The sequence below is a fragment of the Hippoglossus hippoglossus genome, chromosome 18 (genome assembly GCF_009819705.1).
Source record: "Hippoglossus hippoglossus isolate fHipHip1 chromosome 18, fHipHip1.pri, whole genome shotgun sequence".
NCBI classification, from domain to species: Eukaryota; Metazoa; Chordata; class Actinopteri; order Pleuronectiformes; family Pleuronectidae; genus Hippoglossus; species Hippoglossus hippoglossus.
In genome coordinates this window covers 9,369,625-9,389,317 of record NC_047168.1, presented here as the reverse complement: position 1 = coordinate 9,389,317, position 19,693 = coordinate 9,369,625, and the positions used below count along the sequence as shown (strand labels likewise).

The window sequence follows — 19,693 nt, the reverse complement described above, 5'->3', positions numbered from 1 at the left end:
TCAACCCCTCTCAACATCTCTGGTGGAGTGACCTGCTAAAAGGAATCAGCTGGAAAGCCCTAGTCAGGCGATCTCCTGCTCCCGTAACGTGTTCAGACAGTGTATCCGGTGACGCACTTTAGCCCAACGAGTAAGAAAAGACCTGCACACGGTTTGTTGTCTTCATAATTAAACTGGAGGGCAGGCAGAGGTGAGAGTACAATCTGTGATATATGGTGGTAGTTATGCCACAGCACCATGGAAACCACACAATTTAAATGAAGGTTCCTGCCGTAAAATCTGTAGTTATATAGTCGGGTACACAGTCACATTGTAAATCGTGTGGTAAAATTTAGTGAATGAACTACAGAGGTTAAAACGGCAGGGAAAATGCATACAGTACATTTCAAAGCAAACCGGGTTGAATCTCAAATTCAGTCCCTTAATTCCGTCCCGTCCGTGTGTCACAGAGGATGTAGTTCTGCTCAGAGGGGGAATTATCATAATGTATTCCAAAGAAGAGGCATGGCGAGGGAACACAGAGATCGTGGGGACTTTCTCAATGTCTGGCTCCCCAGGCATTTGCCATGAGACACCAGCGTCTTTGTGAATAGATAATCTCCTCCTATGAAATTATGTGAAATACTGGACCATAAAATCAGTTTCACGCCCGTTATAAAATCTTAAAATGCTTGGTGAGGCATTCATATAATTGGTCATTAACCTCCACGAGCCCTCCAGAAGCACCATTGTCCTTGCTAACTCCCACTGGTTTTTGTCTAATAACAATATGTCATGTTGACGTTGGCCAAATATCGAACTGTCTGCACAAAAACCACCACTGTCCTCTTACTCATACTGGGGGGAAAAGTGGGAGAATATTTCTTCCTGTCACCAAAGTGTGTTATTGTCTTCTTTCTGCTGGTGGAAGAAATTAACAAGAGGAATAATTCCCACGTATAAAGTTGCAAAAAGAATTGCAAATGACTTTGCCTTGACTTATTCCGAGAAAGTGTGTACTTTGATGAAAGCTGATTCTTTTTGTGAAGTCGTCTTTTGTTCTACTCTGGCAACAGGCACGCCGCTGCGCTTGAACCCCTCACAAAACAAGTGGGTGGATGTGACTCCCATCATCACTGCAAGGGTATAAATCAAAGAACACAATGCGGCTCTTTGTATCAGTTATATGTGCCTGCAACAAAAAAATACATAACTCAGGAGGCTAACTAGGTACCTTGACAACTTCTTCTGACCCTTGAAATGCAGTTGTGACACACGGGGTAATTGTAATCTTCATGCAGCCAATGACCTCTCGGCAAGAGTGGGTGACATCAGAGGCAATGATAGCCACCATACATCACTGGCTGATAACGTGTAGATGAGTGTGTTTGACGAGGATGAGGAAGTAATAACTGGGGTAAAGGCAAGTGGCCCAGTAGAGGGACTCAGACTGAAGCCTCAACAGCAGGGTCAACACTGTTTGAGGACAAGGAGAAGGAAAGAAGTCTGAGATTTCGAGAATAAAGTCAGAATATTCCAAGATTCAAGTCGCAATTTAAGGCTATGTGCCATTTCAGGGGGGGGGGGGGGGGGGGGGTATCAGAAGATCAGCCTATCGTCTGCACTAAGATGTGGAACTTGGAGCATGTTGAGAAGTTATATTTTATTATAGGTTTCGCAACTAACAATATAAATACTCTTTATATATCGCACATTTATCATAAGCAGCAGGTCTTTGAAGAGCTCGTGCAAGAAACTGTCTATTACAGAGAAAACACCACACAGACTAGTCGGGAATTGGGTCTAATTGTTGATCAACTCTGAGTGCTATTCAAAGGAGTTTCTTAATTTCTCAAGTGTGAGAATGGTAATCAAGATATTCGATCCTGAAGGAGTGGGACTCCAGTAAAGACAGGTTCTCCTTGATGGTAATTTCCTAATTTCATTTTTACTACATTTTTTTATGACTGTAATCCCAAAGTATGATTTTTCCTTTTCAATATTGCTTTAATTCCACATGATAGCAATAAATTGAAATATAGTCTGATTTATCTGCAAACCATTTAAATTGAATTAGTCTGTCCGTCCACTGGTTAAGTGTTAAATAATTGTTAGCTTCACCTACTCTGCAAAAATAACAATGGAAAAGGCTACATTTCTATGCTATGCTGAAAACTGCAGGTTGTCAAGCTCTGAAAGGGATTGAAGTGACTTTTGAAGTATAAAGCTGAAAATAGTACAACTAACATTTGGAGCAAAGGGAGCTGTTCAACCTCTCTACGTAAACACACAGTGAAGAAGTGGTGTCCTGTGCAGAAAGGTCTCACTCCCTGTGTGTGTGTTGTGATCTGAGCTGCTCTGTTCTGTCTTTAGGTGGCCAGTGCATGATAGGGAATGTGAGTCACTGTCAGGCATTCGGGTAAAAGTCCTCTCTCTGAATATTCTCCACAGAGGAAACAATGTTCCTCAGTGAAAAAGGCCTCAGATAAAGAAAAAAGATCAGACCTTTGCCAGTGTTGGTGCAGCTTCTCCGAGGCTTCCGAGTGTTAGACAAGTTAAATCTGGCTAGCTTGCTGGTACCTGGAGTATGACTTTGTTCAATATCGCTATTGACCTTACTGCCAGAACTGCTGTGGAACATATCATGACAATACAAGTGAAGGTTCATTGTTTTTGCCTGGATTGCATTTTGTTATTCAGTTGTGTTTCTGTTGTGTGTGTTGTTTTGGTCAGAGATTCTGGTGCTCGCATGCAACATCTAGTGCCAGTTAACATTTAAAACCTTCATAACCAATTTAACTGTAAAATGTTGAATAAGTTCATTTCTAACTCAATTGGTAACTACTTGTAAACTGCAATGACATGACATCTCTGGATGGCCCTGCTGAACACAGGCTGTGACACGTTGTGAGAAGAGCTGGAAAAGTATTTGCCCTTCAAACCAAGCACTTACCATTCGTCACTCCCCATCCCCTTCCATTAGGCCACAGACTGGCTTTGTTAGACCTAAAATACAGGCCATGTGACATAACGTGCAGGGTAGATACATCTCCAAAAATTGAAGGTGACACTTTGAATTGGTCGGCATTAAGGTAAGATTGTTCTTGTTCTCTAGTGGGAGCGTTAAAGGCGGCTCACCTCTATAGGAGACAATTTTCGTGGTAAATCCCTCCTATTACCTTTCCCTCCCTTGAATAACTTACTTGTCCTTGATAACACAACCCAGGGACCATGTCCTCGTTTTACCTCCATTGCTGACCAATTTGAGCAGATATATGTTGATTTGAAAAGGGGGGGGTGGGGGGTAGGCGAGCACAAGTGTACCTTTTGTCTCTTCCGCAGAGTGAAGTTCTTCCACAGGAGCAGAGTGAACTGCGTCAGGAGACCCATTATGGCTTATCCTGGCAATAGCTTGCCAAAGCGTTGCTATGGCAACTGGCCCACTTAATAAACCCTGGAGGGAATAAAAGGTAGAGTTTGGTTTTAATACAGAGGAGCAATGCATCTTGGGGGAGTGCCACTAATCATTTACTTCCCCGGGCCTTCGGGGCGCAGCACCTGTTCTAAGAATTATTAACACCCACACTCAGGACAGGGGCTGTGGCTCAGCATGTGGAGGTTGCACAGCTTGGATATACAGTCAGAGAATTATTATTTCAGACCAGGTGGTTTGTTATTTAATGTACCCACTGTAAAACTATTAGGTCAAAAACAAAATCACCTTCCTCCGCCTCTTTAAAAGGGGACGAGGTGATTTTAAACTCAGTCTAATTAACCACCACCGTGCAACAAAATGCCAATTAACATCATGTTAAAATTTAAATGAAGAAACTATACATGGGGAAACACTTTCACTTTTCATGTCGACGCAAGTTTCCTGTAAAACATTTACTGCAGGTTTTATTAGCCACTGAGCACTGATTACACACATAGTAAACAAACAGACCCACTCTATCAGCCTCATTTAAGACTCCGCAACTACATTTGATTGATTAGCCTGCCCATGAGATCCCATTCATCATCACCACACACATGTTAGGTGGTGTTTAAATCTAATTATACACAAGAGTTCAACCAGTTTACAGTGTTTAAACTGACACGTTAAATGAACTGTGGCAAAACTCATATGCAACAAAGGTTATGCAATACAGTGACAATATGTTAAAACATTAGATATGCAAAAAGAAATGTACACACACACACACACACACAAAATGTAAAACTTATACAATAAACAGTATTCTATTGAGAGTAATTACTGGATTCTGGGTACAAAAAGGAGACAATTTAAATGATCAAATGGACGTCAAGAACATAGTTCTATAGGTTGTTATTTTTCAATGGCCGAGGTGTGTTTGCTTGCTGTGCTCCCAATCTGCTGCAGAGCTCTTCCACCGCTGCTCTGCGGAGACTATGTGCACTACATAGAGGGAGGTGGGGGTGGGTTGTTTTGTTTCTAACCCAAGGGTAGTCCTGACAAATGTGGCACCTTTTAACGCTCCATTTCCTCTTTCTGCACAGGTTCCATCTCCCCTCTGTGTGTTTACATTATTTACTGTGACTTCATGGATGTTTTATTTATTGTCATGGGGGGAAGTGGAGGCTCCTGCTCACTTTGAAAATGGCCTATAAGCTCTCTAATGGGGTAAAGACAAGCGCTCGAGGCCATTCAGTAATCTAGTAGAGTAAATTGATGAAGTGTTAACAGGGTGAGCGGAGACTTTGTTGACTAATATTATGTTTCATTGGCAATGCCAATTTGTAACGTTGCAGTGGACAGCTGCACTGAATTTATAATGAATTTCCTACTATTACCATGATGCAATGCAGCTTGTCTTTATATATACTGCTGTTGTCAGGCTATCACAGACGCCATGTTTCCCAGAAAATGCAGTTCTTCGTGTAGAGTACTATACTTTATTTGCTCTGCCTCCAGTCTATTACTTATTTTGTACAAATCTGTGTACGTTGTGGAACAGTGCGAGACTAAAACGGACCACGTGTTTGCATTGAAACCTGACTCACGCATGAACACTCAACTCCATCGAATCCGTGTATAATTGAGTATGTGCTGCTTTCGCTCGCACTTGCTTTCAAGCCCCGTCTTTTAAAACATGCAATGCGCAAGGAGAAGGACAGCTCGGTACCACCTCCACTCGAGAGTCACGTCAAGCGTGAAGGGTAAACAACATCTCTAACAATATACTAAACCCGTGCGTCAGAACGGAGTTGTGTTCACCTCGAAGAAAAGAGATGTTGACGGTGTGGGTAGGATGAGTGTTGTGGGAAAGCCCGGCTCAAGGACCCATTTTCAATTCCACATCTATAGAAGAGATACAAAAGCAACAAGAGAGGGTTTGATCATGATTTGCATTGCGGCTGCAGTGAAACACAAAGAACACAGTTCTCCGGAGAACCGAAAAAAAAGCACACAGTGTGAAGAGTGGTTCCCGGATCATCAGTTTAATCTATGACGAGGGGCACGGACAGACCAAAAACTAAAATAAGTTTCTTTTTTGCCACTTCTCTGGACTTGTTTTCCACCATCAGACGCCGTCATCAGCTCTTCATGGTATCATTAGTTCCAAAGAAAGGGAGCAAGAGTGGTATGAAAGGCGAGGAGGCGGAGATCCCCCCAAAAAAAGGACAAGCAAACTATTGAGAGGATATAAGTGCTGATGCATGCCCGGCATTCGGGGGACTCGGGAGAGCAAAGTGCATTACTTCAGCCCCGAGGATGATACAAAGAGTAAACAGATATTTGTCATACAGCATGAGTGCAGAGGACGGCGGAGAATAGCTGCAACATCAGTTACAAGGGGCCGGCTGTAGCCCACTGAAGGGTATAATGGTCCCTGTGCTCAGACGTTCAATGTATTCTTCGACAATTCCTAACTACGTCCATCATGATCTTCCCTGGAGGTTTACTGCGGCAGGGATATATACTGTACTGTATGGCTTAAAGAGATATGTATGATATCTGTTCTGATTGCAGGTAATTCACTTTCCTTATCGGATGTTATTCAGGTTGCCTCTATTCTTGAAATAGTTGTTTTTTTGTGGTGTTTTGTCACCACCATGATTCATACCCATGGTTTAATTGCAGTGTAATTTGAGCACCAGCGTGACCCCCGATCGTGCTGCTGCCATTCATGCAACAACAAATGTTTATTGAACAATGAATTAAACTGATGATCTAAAAATGGGAGTATTGAGAGAATAGAAGAATCTGAAATTATAGCCTGTAATAATAAACAAAAGGGAGCCGATGTCTGTAGTTGGGGGTAAAATTTGAAAATCATTATTGACACACGTCAAAAGAAACGGAAGGGAAATGTTCACAGAGGGAAAACGTAATGGAAAACTAGTCTTTTGCTGCGGCTCACTGTCGGTTCAGATTTAATATTAAAATAGAAGGAGGCAGATAAGTGAAATTAGAGAAACTAATACAACTATGCGTCCACTAACCAGACGGTTGGTGGTTTGATCCCCGTCTCCCACTTTCTGCATGTCACAGTGTCCTTGGTCAAGCCACTGAACCCGAAAAGCCTCAAACAACTGTGCAGGCAGTGTATGAGTGATGTGTGATGGAGAAGGTGCAGCACGTAGATGCACTGTATGAATGTGTGTGTGTGTGTGTGTGTGTGTGTGTGTGTGTGTGTGTGTGTGTGTGTGAGAATGGGACAAAACTGTAACATACTTTTTCCTCAAGACTAGAAGTGCTATATAAACAGAGACCATTTATAAACAGTGAACTGCTATTTGGTTTGACGTTCTTCATCATCATGACAAAGATGAGATGAAGAAGGAAATACATAAAATAGAAAACAATCATGTAAAGAGAATATATATATATATATATACAGTGTAAGAGAAAGTTTAACAGTATCAAATGGTTTCACAGCACAGCAGCAATTAAGACTATACTCCACTGAAAACCTGCGCTTTTTGAATAACTCAGCCCGACAGACTACAAAGCCTCTCGGTGCTTTGAAAAGTTTAGAGCTCTACCTGCACGCTCCTTCACAGAGGACTGCGAGTTCAATTCACCGAGGTTACCATGGTTCTGACGCTGACCCAGTTTCATGGCAAATGAAGGAAGAAAGTCCGTGGAAACTTTTCTAAATGCTCCCGAAAAATTGGTCCTCTGTCCATTCCTATGATGAGTGTATTGCCCCACACCGCTAAATGCACAGCCTCCTTCTGTAGTGATGTGTGCATGAGAAGCTGCACGTTTATTCACAAAGCCATTCTAGTGTCAGACTGGTGATGTTACTGTGTTTGACATCATCGAAACATCACACGGTGCCATTACGTTTCCATCAGGTATATCAACTATGCTTTCTTTATCCATTGATTTATGGATATTGTATTTAGCACCAGCCAAATTTATTTAATATAAATGCTGTATCATCCAGATGGAAAGATGATGACACAGGATCGAATGAATTATACAAATATTAATATGACTAGTTATAATTCAAGCATAGCAAACATATGTGCTTCAATGTTTACGTTTTATTTTCTTTATATCTTAATTCAAGTTCTATATATTTGGTAGTATTTGTGGTCTCTTATTTATATTAGTTTAAACAAATCAAGCCTTATTGCATTCCTTTTATCATAAAAATGTTATAATGACATTTTAGGAATTATAGCCATAATTAAAATAATAATGTCGACCAAACCATGTTTGATTACCGTGCTTTTAAATAAATAATGTCCAGCATCAACCGAAGTTAGCGATACGGCCATTTACATTTACAAAGCTAAAAAACAGCCAGATGTGAGGTCAGTAAAAAGTTTAATTTCTTTGCTAGAAAAGTGCAGAGTCCAATAATTACTTATTTAATAACTATGTTAATTGCTTTGGGCTGGGAAGTGATGTTGTACTCAAGAGGACAATGAGACCACAGTGTAGTGTTATCAAACTTCAGACTTGTTACGTCTGCCTGACCATAAAGAAATTGCTCAATGTGAGTAATTTGGTCACACCTGCAAGAAATAATTTGTCTTTTAAGTTTGCTGCTTTTCCACGAATTTGTTTGATTGCTTGCTTTTCAAGCATGTTTTAAACAGAGCATTTAAAACGGGGTTGGAACATCTGGTTTTTTAATTCAGACCCTTAAGCTTCCCTTTCACAGCCTTTTCAAAAAGTTGTTTGTGTCCTTGTGTTGGAGTGAAAGACATAAGTCCACACTGATTAAAAGTGTGTACCTACAAAATTTCAAGCAGTACAAACTTCAATAATAAGGTAACTAATTTGCTTTTAACTTACTTTTTTAAAAATCTGAGCGTTTATTCCCCTAACCCTCCACTAAACACTCAACACTCCCTTTCATCACAGCGACTTATTTGACTCTTTCTAAATGCAATCACGGACATGAAGTAAGTCAATACAGGTAATTAGTTGAAGATAAGTAATATTTCTAAGGTCTGGTAATTGCATTTCCTTGGACAACCTGTCAATCACCTCCAGCAGCCAATTAGCCATTCATTAGAAACAAATGAAAGTGATCACCAAAAAAAAATGACGGGATAAGTGACAGCGCTTAATGAGTGATTAGCACATGTCATTCAGGAGGAGTTTATTATGCACATACAGTACAAGGTGCACTGTCTCTTTACGAGCGGTGGAGTCCATCTGTGTAAATCATTAGCATAGAGAGCGTAGGCAAAAGGTCACCGTCTCCTCTCCCCCCTATGACTCAGCAGAAAGACGTTAGAAAATTAGTAAGTTTAAAACCCCTGACATTTGGCTGATGACTAGAACCGAAAACCCAAAGGTATCCTCTGAAATCCCGTATTTCCTTTCTTGGCCCCCTTTCCCCCCCCCCTACACTTTAAAGGCGACCTGCCTGAAGACCAGTTTATTAAACGCTTTTCAAATCCGATAAGCAGTTCTCAGGGCACTCCATTTGATCTGCTCCAGACAAGACAAGTGGAGGGAAACAGAGACAAGTGTACGGCTGCCCAGGCCTGAACAGGATCTCGCCTCGGGACTATGTGTGCAAGCTACAACAACAACAACAGCAGAAGAAGAAAGACAGCATCACGGGAGACTCGGCTACAAAACATGTGTCCTGTTAGAGGAAGCAAACAGTCAAAAGCAACCTACCTGCGAGCTGTTTGCCTCTCGCCCATCAGCACACCTCAGAGCCCGAAGATGGATATGACTGGTTTGAGCTGCTGGGCCTTATGACTCCTGTACTTTTACCAGCTCCCTCTCCCTCTCTCCCTCTCACGCTCCGTCGCCTACCTCTCACGCTCCCCATCGCCTTTTTACCTGGAGTCATAAAATATGCAAATGACCTCTGCCGAGCCAGACGTGGCAACTGTAGCCACAGTGATGCCACAGTCAGGAAGCACACAGGTGGTGTACATAACACAGCATGTCGCCGTGTGTTTACTCCTGCAGCAGAGCACGTAAGTCTGCTCCTCGTGCTCCCTGTCACCTGACGGGGGGGGGGGGAAGAGGGCGAACAGGAGCCTTTGCCCTACATTTCCACCGCAATCGTTTTTTTTGCATTCATTGTCTATCTGGGTTTCTCTTGCCGGGTGTCTTCGCTGTAACTTTGAAATGTAGTCACCTGTTGACTTAGCGCAAATTATTCATGAGCTAATTAGTCTTAAAATTAATCTATTTTTTTTTTTTTTTTTTTTAATAACTGAAGCATCAATTAGAGAGGTTAGAGACCAGATGGGATCAAGGGAGCTGCATTTATTTACTGTGAGACGGAGCCGAGCAGAAAATGTTGATGATGTTGTTGATGATTCAACTGAATGCGTCACATGGGGACGGGGGGGGGGCTAAGTGCATTGACTGTAGGGTTTTATAGCAGCTATATAATTTGGTAACAAGGGGGCTAAGAGTTTATTATGCAAGGTGATAAATAATAATAGCAGGTGCACTGGGAGGATATAAGTATGCAGATGAGTTGGGTGTTTACTGAGGATGTAGACAGGAAATAAACAGGGAAGCATCACACTGGATAATATTTATGCATCAAGAGGAAGTATGTCAACACAACATGTTCTTCTTTCAGACCAAAGCTAAACAGGCAAATACATAGAACTCTGCAAGAGCACTGTTTACATCCTCATTGGATGAGAGGTGGAATACCCAGCTGCCTATGTAAACCTGTACAATACCAATTTCAATACCTGGACTTGAGTACAGATCTAACGCCAGTGAGATAAAACAAATTAAAAAAATATATATTTTAACACATGATTGTGATCATCGTTGTATGTCCCGGCCCAGGTTAATACGTTTAAAAAAATAAATACCTACAGAGAATTTATGCCACGTATGCCTCTTTTATTATCTTTTGACAGTCATATCTAAAAAAAAGAACACAAATACATTTTAATAGCTGTTAAAGTGTTCAGGAAAAGTATTAAACAGTACAGTTACAGTATTTAATAGTGCAACATCAACTTCAAAATAAATCTAGGAATAAATTATGATTAATGCAAAAAAACTGTTCGCATGCAGCCACAGTTTGGAAGAATAAAATACTTTTGTGTGTATATTTCACATTCGAATACCGTGGTTCTAAATGTTCTATTAACCAGTGACAGGGTCGGTCATCCAGTACAATGAACTGGACCAGATTATTGGTTATCTCTCCTGCTTTGGGGATGACTTCATCGAAATAATCACAATAATGAATTTTGTTTCGTCAGTTTCCTGCTTCACTCTAGAAATAGTACTTGCCAGGGGCAGTTCAGTGCAACTGCTATTTTTGACAGAGAAAAGAAGTTAGATTCCGGGTTAAAAACAATTGCAGTTTTATCAGGGGAAACTAATATATTTAAAAGATATGGTATTGGATCAGGAGAGTTTTGAGTACTCACTCATGCCCTATCTGCTATTTTCCGCAGTATCAGAGGTATTTTTTAAAGCTGGTACCAGTATCTGAACATCATTTACAATTTTGAACTTGTGAAATACCATCCTGATCTTTTTGAATTATTTTATAGTGATAGCGATCAAACTCTCTTGTCCTCCGTACTTTTTAAACTACAAGAGAAAAGTTGTCCGTCCCTCATAATCACTCAAAGGTCACTGTGACTTGTTCACGAGGTGCAGGTCCGTACTCTCAGTCTCTCACTCATGGAAACCAGGTGAAACCCCGACTGCCCAGAAGTAATTGCTCCGACTAATGAAGTGCTGCTGCTTGAAGGTGCCAACGTGGTGGAATACACCTGCTGTTCCCGGGTCAGTAAACGCTGTATTAGTCTCGCCACACTAATGAAAAACAGGGTGCACATTCAAAACAGCATTACCTGGTAATTTGCTTCTTGCATACCTTAAGGAAAAAAAAGAAAAAAAAAAAGATAATGGGAACGGAACCTGAACCTGAAAAGAAGCAATGTGCCGAGGGCCACGAGCTGAGGAGCCAGATGGGCATACGTGAGTAAAGCAAAAGTCCTAAAAAGAAGTTACACCGAAAGCAGAAAATAGTTTATTTACCTGTTTTGGTCTCCGAGGGGCTCAGCATTGGTACATTATTTACCGTCTTTGGGATGTCTGCATGGAATGATGTGCAGGTGATCTCCAATTCTAAAGAGGGAAGGCAGAAAGGTGAAATAATTCACAAGCTGCAAAGATAAACATGATGTGGATTGTTATTAGTGAGTCGTCCTGCAGATAAGATTCACATCCTTAGGTTTGAATGGTTGTTTAATATTTATAATTTATTCTACATTGTAGTATTCTTACTTTAACAGCTAAAGTACACCCACTGGCCCTCCAACTGTAACTCTCTCATCACTGTCTCACTACTCCCATCATTATAGGGCACAAATAGTCAAATATTCTTTGCCAAACAAGCTACTGGAAAAAAGTAACAAGCTCCTTTTGCAACCCTCGCTGCTTTTATTGGCATCTCAGGGGAACCCAAGTACAGGAAAGTTCACTGACTGACTTATTCATGTGCATCAAAGTTCAGGCTGGCACGATCACTGGGTCGGACTCTTGTGTGTTTGCATCTCAATCAATTTCACACAGAAAAAAACTATAAATAAGAGAAATGATCACAGATAAATTGCCTAACAAGGCTGCTTAGTGCAGGGAGACGAGCTTGCTGGGTTCCTTCTGCCCTTACTTTCTCCAATTCCTCTCTCCCTGTTGATGAGATGAGGGGTAAACACATATGTGCTTGTTACGCATGTTGAATCGGACAAACCAGACAGCTGATGGACACCGGGCAGGGATAAACATCCGGTAGCCCTATACAGTCACAGCCGGCATTTTGGCTTTTTTCAATTCAGGGCTATCTCTTTCTTTTAGCAGGTGGAGAGATGTGCTAGTGAAAAGAAAACTAGAAAAAAAACTTGAGGAAAAACAAATAACAGCCTTCCTTGACAGATGCTGCTGCTTTTCTCTGACTGCCGGCCACGGGTACAATTGTATCTGTTTTGACTTCAGCCGGCAGAGCCCACACAGACTGTGCAGAGGCAGAGGAACACTTTTTCTTTTGTGCTTTTTAAGCTTGACATCAGCACTATGTGGACTGCAGCGAGAACATGGTGTGTGAAAAACAACACCTTGAAATCTGGACTCGTGAGCCATTAGATTCAAAGACCTGCTCTATTACGTCTGGAGCCAAGTTTATAAGCATCCAAAGCTAAATTTGGACCGTTTATTTTTGCCGTGAGATGAAAAGCTAATATTTAAATGTACATCACATCTTTTCCACAGGAAGCGGCTGTGAATAAAAAAGTAATGAGGTGAACTCTTGGCAAACTGAGTCTAAAGCTCAAATACAATAGGTGATCCAACAGTCTATGATCATTGTGGATGTTTAAAACTGGCAATAAACAGACCTTTTAGATGTGCAAGACAACGGGAGGGTTCATTAGAGGAGTCACCTTTTTCTAACACCAAGAACCAGCAATTAAATCACAGCCCACTTTGAAGAATTATTGTTGTTCTGCTAATTGGAGGCCAATTAGCTGCCTCATCTTGGCAACAAGCTAACGGGTGACTTCACTTATTTATAAGCTTGAATAAAATTCCATCCGTCAATCAGACTCCTTGATTTGACTTTGTCTAATCGCGAGGATTTTCTCGTTGTCAGGGGACAGGTTTATGCAAGGTTTAGATTACATGGATGTTGGAGATTCTTGGACTGGTTACGTTCATAATTCGTGGAACGTTGGTGCTTCCCAATGAACCAGCCCTGGTTTTAATCAGTTTAAAGAATAATCAAGGATAAGTCATTAATGGAGGGTGTTTCATAAAGGATGGGATTGATTTCCTGAGTGTTTGTTCTGTTATTTTATTCCCCACATGGCCCCTGATGTCATTAAGTTCGCGCCACCATACTTGTTTTGGTTTCAGTTGAGATCCAACTTTGTCATTACTCTTTGTCAACATGCTAAGGACAGTTGGGAAGATTGGAAATTGGACGGATGAAAAGGAACGGAACACCATTCAATGTCCAATGGTGAAAAGGGGATAAAAGAAGTCTTTTCTTGGGCCTTTAGCATCACATGACATCTTACATGTTTTCTGTACAGGGCTCTGATCAACACATGCATGTTTGTGTGCTCCTCTGTCTGTTTCTCTGTCAAGCTCTGTATGCTCCCACCATAGGTCGGCCCCATTCAATAACTAGTTTCCATTTATTGGCCCGGTATGATGGTACATTTTCATATTCAAGAGGGAGTGATGGACGTAACATCTACACACAATGACATAGTTCCCATACCCTCGATTGGAAATGCTTGGGAGAGATCACAGCCTTGTCAGTGCACTCGGGGCTCCTGCCAGTCCGTGTGGACAAAGCATATCCTGGGCTACTGTTCACATCAGTGCATATCACACAGTCAGGATAAAAAACATTTAGGTTGTGACTCTGTTTGTGAAGGATGAAAGTGGTTCTTCTTCTCCCTGCATGTGAACAGAAGGTGATCAGTGGACTCATTCTCCGCCAGGACACAGACAGGTGTGACACCTGCATCTCCACACACACACACACACACACACACACACACACACACACACACACACACACACACACACACACACACACACACACACACACACACACACACACACACACACACACACACACACACACACACACACCACGAGAACAACAACACCAACTCTGCCATTTGCCAGCACATCAAATGAGCCAGAGTCAACACCGGTGTCATCTGCAATAGTTGGTGCGGCTCCATCAGCTTGGCTAGGTGGAGAATGGTGAAGATTTCATCAGACTGAAAGGGTGTTAACAAGTCTTTAGGGATCCTGAGTGCGATACTGACAGAATCTAAGAGCCGGAGGATTTTTGACATTTGCTGTGCAGATGTCCCTGAAACCTGCATTCACTCACTCAAGTGTCTCTTTAGGTTATAATTTACCAAACAATGTGTTGTAACCCTATAATTTAAACTCATTTAAGAGATATGTTTACCTTTTCTCAAAGACAACTTATTCACACATCATTTGGGATGGACATCTAAACCATGAGGTAAAAACCTGTTCTTTCAAAACAAATATCTGGGTTATCATCTGAGATATTGTTCCAAAAGTTTAACTCTCAGACACGATTCCCAAATATTCAAGCAATCGGCGACAATTCCTGTGTCCTTGGGACCTGAGTGAGATGGGCTTGTCTTCCTGTTTACACCGGCTCACTGGCATTTTCAGGCATGTTAGTATGGATGTTAATTAAAAGCCAAAACACTTGTACGAACAGAGATTGTTTTTAGTGGTATGAATTTCGCCTTAATCCAAACCTTACTGTCCAAAGAGTGACTCACTTAGCTCTGATTGATATTTGTATGTGTGCTCCTCTGTTTTCAGCTTCACTTAATAAGCCCCGTGCGCTCCCAGCAGGTGAGATCTCCGAGGCCGTCCCCGCTCAAGAATTATTTCCCCATTTATAGGCCCGGTTTGACCGTTCCACGAGTCATTATCCGGGAGAGTCACAAGAGTCAGAGATTTTGGCACCATCCAGACTGATGGATGGCCCTTAAGTCTTTTACTGCGAATATTTTTAAGGCTCAATCTGTTGGAGAGTAGCTGCAGAGTACTCCGAGTGACCTTTTTTTCGAAACACTTAGAGCACACGGCAAATAATAAGTGAATAAATGGAGGGGGGGATGCCAACTGTGTGAAATCAAGTGACCTGAGGCTGAAATTTTGCACCATCATGATTGAGCTTAATGACCGAGCTTGTGGGTTGTAAGCAGATTTTTTTTTTTCAATCCAGCTCAAATCGTTAGGTGGTAAAGGGACAGTGTTAGTGATACTCGACCCTCTATTGACTGCACTTTCAAGCAGGCAGCATGGGTTTATCTACAATCGGAGGTCATATGGATACGCAGTAAAAACCCGAGATAGGAACTAGGCTTCAATGTTTCCTTTAAAAGTGACGAATAATAGTTAGCAATCAATATCGAGACAAAATGGAGCCCGATGCAGCGCTGTGAAAATGGAAGTAATGTGGCCTCTGCCTTTTTAATTCTTGACAAAAGTCTGGCTGCTGCGTTGAGAGCTAGCTGCAGGGGATAAACAGATCCGAATCTGGAGATGTACGACAATCCAGGATTAAATGTGAGAAAAAGAATCCTCTCGTCTGTCAGAAGTACCTCATTTGTAGACGCCTCGAACATTGAACAACCTTTTGGTGTTTCAGAATTAAAACTTGAGTGAAAGACGACAGCCAAGTTCCTGGCAGCGTTTTTTTGACATTTCTTAGAGAATGTTAAGAATCTGATGGATAACAGAGAATGCAATTAGACGGTGAAAAAAGAAGAAAAAGGCTGTCGGGTGTTGAAGTTTCATGACTTTTGACTTTTACTTTACGTCTACTTACAACTACAGTCTCCTGAAAGTCAACAGCAAAAGAATTAGTGGACTTTCCAGATTCACGAGTAATTAAAATGAAATATTATTATAGCTTTAGTTTAATTCGGCAAATATGTGAAGACCTCTCTAAAGTCAAAACCAAAGACGAATATATAGACCACGGTAAGCTTTAATATTACCCATTATATGTGAATTGTGTCTAATGTATTTGATCTTTTTTCACAATCCCATTTGAACTATTTCCTGCTTTAACAAGTGAATTTTTACTGTTAAATCTATCAATCGTGTAATAGTTTTATAAGCAATATATTGTCAAGAAGAAAAGAGCAGCAGCAGGACATACTCATATGTTGTGGACTCCACATCGATGCATGTTGAATGTACAGTATCTACTTGTGCTCTGAATGTGCGACGGTGTATGAGGTGTACATTGAAATCAATGCCAGGCTGTAGTTCGAGGTTTTAGCTTTATGTTCTTTAGTGGTCACTTGACCTGCTGAGGTTGAAGAGGTCTACAGTCGTCAAATCCAGTATATGAGACATAAGGACTAAAAAAAGACCAGAGAGGAGAACCTGACAAATCTCTGACACAGTGTTGGAGACATAAATGTTGGGGATCGAGCTTAGACAAAGGATCGTAAACGAGGCCTGCATGTGCTTTTCATGGCCTGTCTAGAGTTTTGCTCCCCCTCAGGAGACAACCCTCCAGAGGTTCGACAGAGCGGCCATGTTGTCTTGACCGGGGCCCGAGGTCAACTTGGGCCTTCTATTGGCCGAGAGCCAACAAACCCCCCGGCCCTCTCCAAGAGGGAGGCCGGACACCGCTCAGGTAATAAATACCGAGAGCTCCCCCAAATCAGGGCTCATTTCCCCGTGCACTGAAGATAGGACCAGAACCTCTCCAGGTTCCCTCCAGATGATCCAGACACTTAAGGGAGCAACCACAAACGACCGCAGCAAAAGTCGAATACTCGCCGGCCGAGTTATCCACAGACTTTTCCTCCGCTCCCACAAATCATAGCTGCTCCGCCGCTATTCATCCCTGCAGAAGAGCAAGATTATATTCGCCAAGGCATTGAGACTTTTCGCCACGGAGAACGAGACCGATTCTCTCCACTTTCTGGCCGCAGCTCCTGTCCCGCTGCCATCACACGAAGCAGCTGATCACTGTTTCCCACGGCCACGAACCAAATCCACTCGTCTTCCCGGAACGCGCCGCTCGCGCACAAACCAACCGCGGAACATCGACAAGTAAGAGGCTTATGTCTGGGCAGAGACTAGTTTAATTATTAGTGTGTTACTATTTGAGCGTACATTTGTGTGAGACCGCCGTGTCCACTTTTGTCCACATTGTGCCCGCGCGTCGTGACGTATTCGGCATTTCCGGGTACGTCACCGCGTTGTGTTACCGTCAGACCGACTTTACGGAGATTCTAACCTATTAAAAGATCGGTACACAGCGGGACGGATCTTAGTTTGTTCGCTTGGGTACCGAGTGGTAGAGTCCCCGCAAAGCTGTCTCTGGCGGTGTTTGAGATCTCCTCTGATAAATGAGTGTATATCTTTTCCTTCCTCTCTCTCTTCTCTCCTAAATCCGCCTGCACGCACGTCCGAACTGCATCCCCGCACTTCACGTCTTATATACATTCTAGAATCTAGATAGTGCGATCGCATCTCGACGCCATTCGGCGCTTTGAACCACGAGATAGATCAAAGTAACCTTTGTCCACCATTCCCTTGTGGTCAAACCACATGGTGCACCGCCATTTTGTAACCCGACACCACGTGTAATTTGTACGCCATTTTGGATTTCGTAACCCGACACCACGTGTAACTTGTACGCCATTTTTGATTTCGTAACCCGACACCACGGCTTTAGACGCCATCTTGTCTCCATCTTCCCCGTACATATACACACACACACCCACCCACACACACACAGACACACAGACACACGCACACACACATACTCGCCTCCGGGTAGACACATTGGAGGCATTACATATGTGTTACGATTGTAATAGATGCTTGTGGTGTTTTATCTTTGATATAGTGGGTTTGCTGTGATAATAGTCATTGAGTTACATTGATGTCATTATCTTAAATAAATCCCCTTTTATATTTAAAGTACCGGTATTTTTGTGATTCTTTGTGCATATATATATGTGAATACAGCTGGATTATGACTGCCTGTGCTCGAACTTAAAACCTTCACTGTTCATTATATAATCATTAATAGGAAATATTGAGATTTCTAATTGAACTTTTCAGATTATGAGACTGATCTTTATTGACTGATTGTTGGTCCCTGATACCAGGGTGGTGCCCCGTCTTTGATTAATTATAACTTTTATTATTCTTAATTGATAATTTTATTGTTTTTCATTAATTATTTCATTATTCTTAATTGATAACTCTATCATCTTTAATTAATTATTTTATTATTTTAATTAAATAATTTTATTTATTTTAATAATCATATTTTATGATTATTGAAAATTTGCCAACATCCAGTCTACCTACTATTGCACAACATAAGCTTCACAAGGAGAGCATTCATTGCATTATTATATCTTGAAGGTTCCAGTTCTACCTTCAGCGCCAAATGCCAACAATGTGAAAATGAACACAAATAAGATAAAATGTGATTATGTATTGATGGAAACCAGGCATCCTGTCCCAGATCCCTCTGCTTGGAAGCTATTGTGACTCTTGGAGACAACACAACACTTTTTGAGAGTTCACTCAGGAGGTCACTAGATGTTTGGCCTTGTTAAAAGTATGTATGGTGTTGAGGCCTTGACAAATATCTGAACAGAGGAAGCTGATTTTGTATCATGTCTGTAACCTCAATGTGGAGACGTTTCACATCGACCTGGATGGTAATGGAAAGCAGTACGACATGTTGTGATCTGTCAATAAGGAAGGACATGAGAGACATATGGACATAAGGGACATAAGTGTAGTCGGACAGTGAATATCAAGGTTGCAAACTGAGGAATAAAAGCAGATAACATCATTTCTGTCTTCACTGGTTTTTCAGTTTATTTCCATCTATTGTGACAGAGCCTTGGTTCAATATCTCATTATGTTACCAAAACTGGTGAAAATAGAAGCACTGGACTTAGAGGACGCACCATTTAAAAGGGAAAAGCAGATTGAAAGAATCTATCAACGTGTTCCTATTATGTAGCAAAATCAAATAAAAAATACTCATGAATGGACAATTCATAGGAAGTTATTCTGATGGGATTAAAAGCCTTTTAAGGGTAAAGCCCATTCACTTTATTCACTGTACACAACTTTGGAATTGACGTTATTCATCATACTGTAAAGCCTTCACAGTGAATTAGCGCTTTAATTTGGAGAGTAGTGTGTTATGTCCACTGTTTATGGTTGCACGTCAAAGAAAATGGCAGAGTGCTAATGGCAGGGCCATGTTCCCGGAGTAAACACTCCACCAACTCAGACACAAATAGACATGGATTAATGTCAATTAGTACAAGCGTCGAATGAGCTGCTAACTTGCTCCATCGGGTTTTTCAGAGGTGAGGAGCGGACGAGATGTTTTTCGTTTGTACAAGAATCATTTAACCTTTCGGTGATCACATGTTTTATATTAATGTAAAAGAAGACAAGAGAAAATGAAACGGGGTTGACATGAAATTTCAACATCTACAGCTGGAGTCCACGATACAATTACGAGAGTGAGATGCATTAAATCCTGAAAACCTTTAAATGTTCACACGCACAATGAGTAAAGGAACGTTAACTGCTTGTTTGTAACACTTTAAAGTTGAGTCTAAATATTGACAGAAGGCTGAAAGAAAATGTATGGCAAATATAATTTCCCCAAAATGTTTCAAACGTGCCACGGAGACA

The 19,693-nt window shown here is 41.5% G+C and overlaps 1 protein-coding gene across 2 annotated transcripts in view; it reads right to left on the bottom strand.

Moving 5' to 3' along the window:
- LOC117751749 (phospholipid-transporting ATPase ABCA1-like) overlaps positions 1–9,371 on the bottom strand; it is a 138,720-nt gene extending 129,349 nt beyond the window's left edge. For both annotated transcript variants that reach the window (XM_034568630.1, XM_034568631.1), the window contains exons 1-2: positions 9,098–9,371; positions 3,304–3,433 (exon numbers count right to left, since the gene is read on the bottom strand). In XM_034568630.1, coding sequence (XP_034424521.1) covers positions 3,304–3,369 — 66 coding nt within the window. In that variant the 5' untranslated portion in view covers positions 3,370–3,433; positions 9,098–9,371. The remainder of the gene's footprint in view (positions 1–3,303; positions 3,434–9,097) is intronic.
- Positions 9,372–19,693: the final 10,322 nt, after the last annotated feature.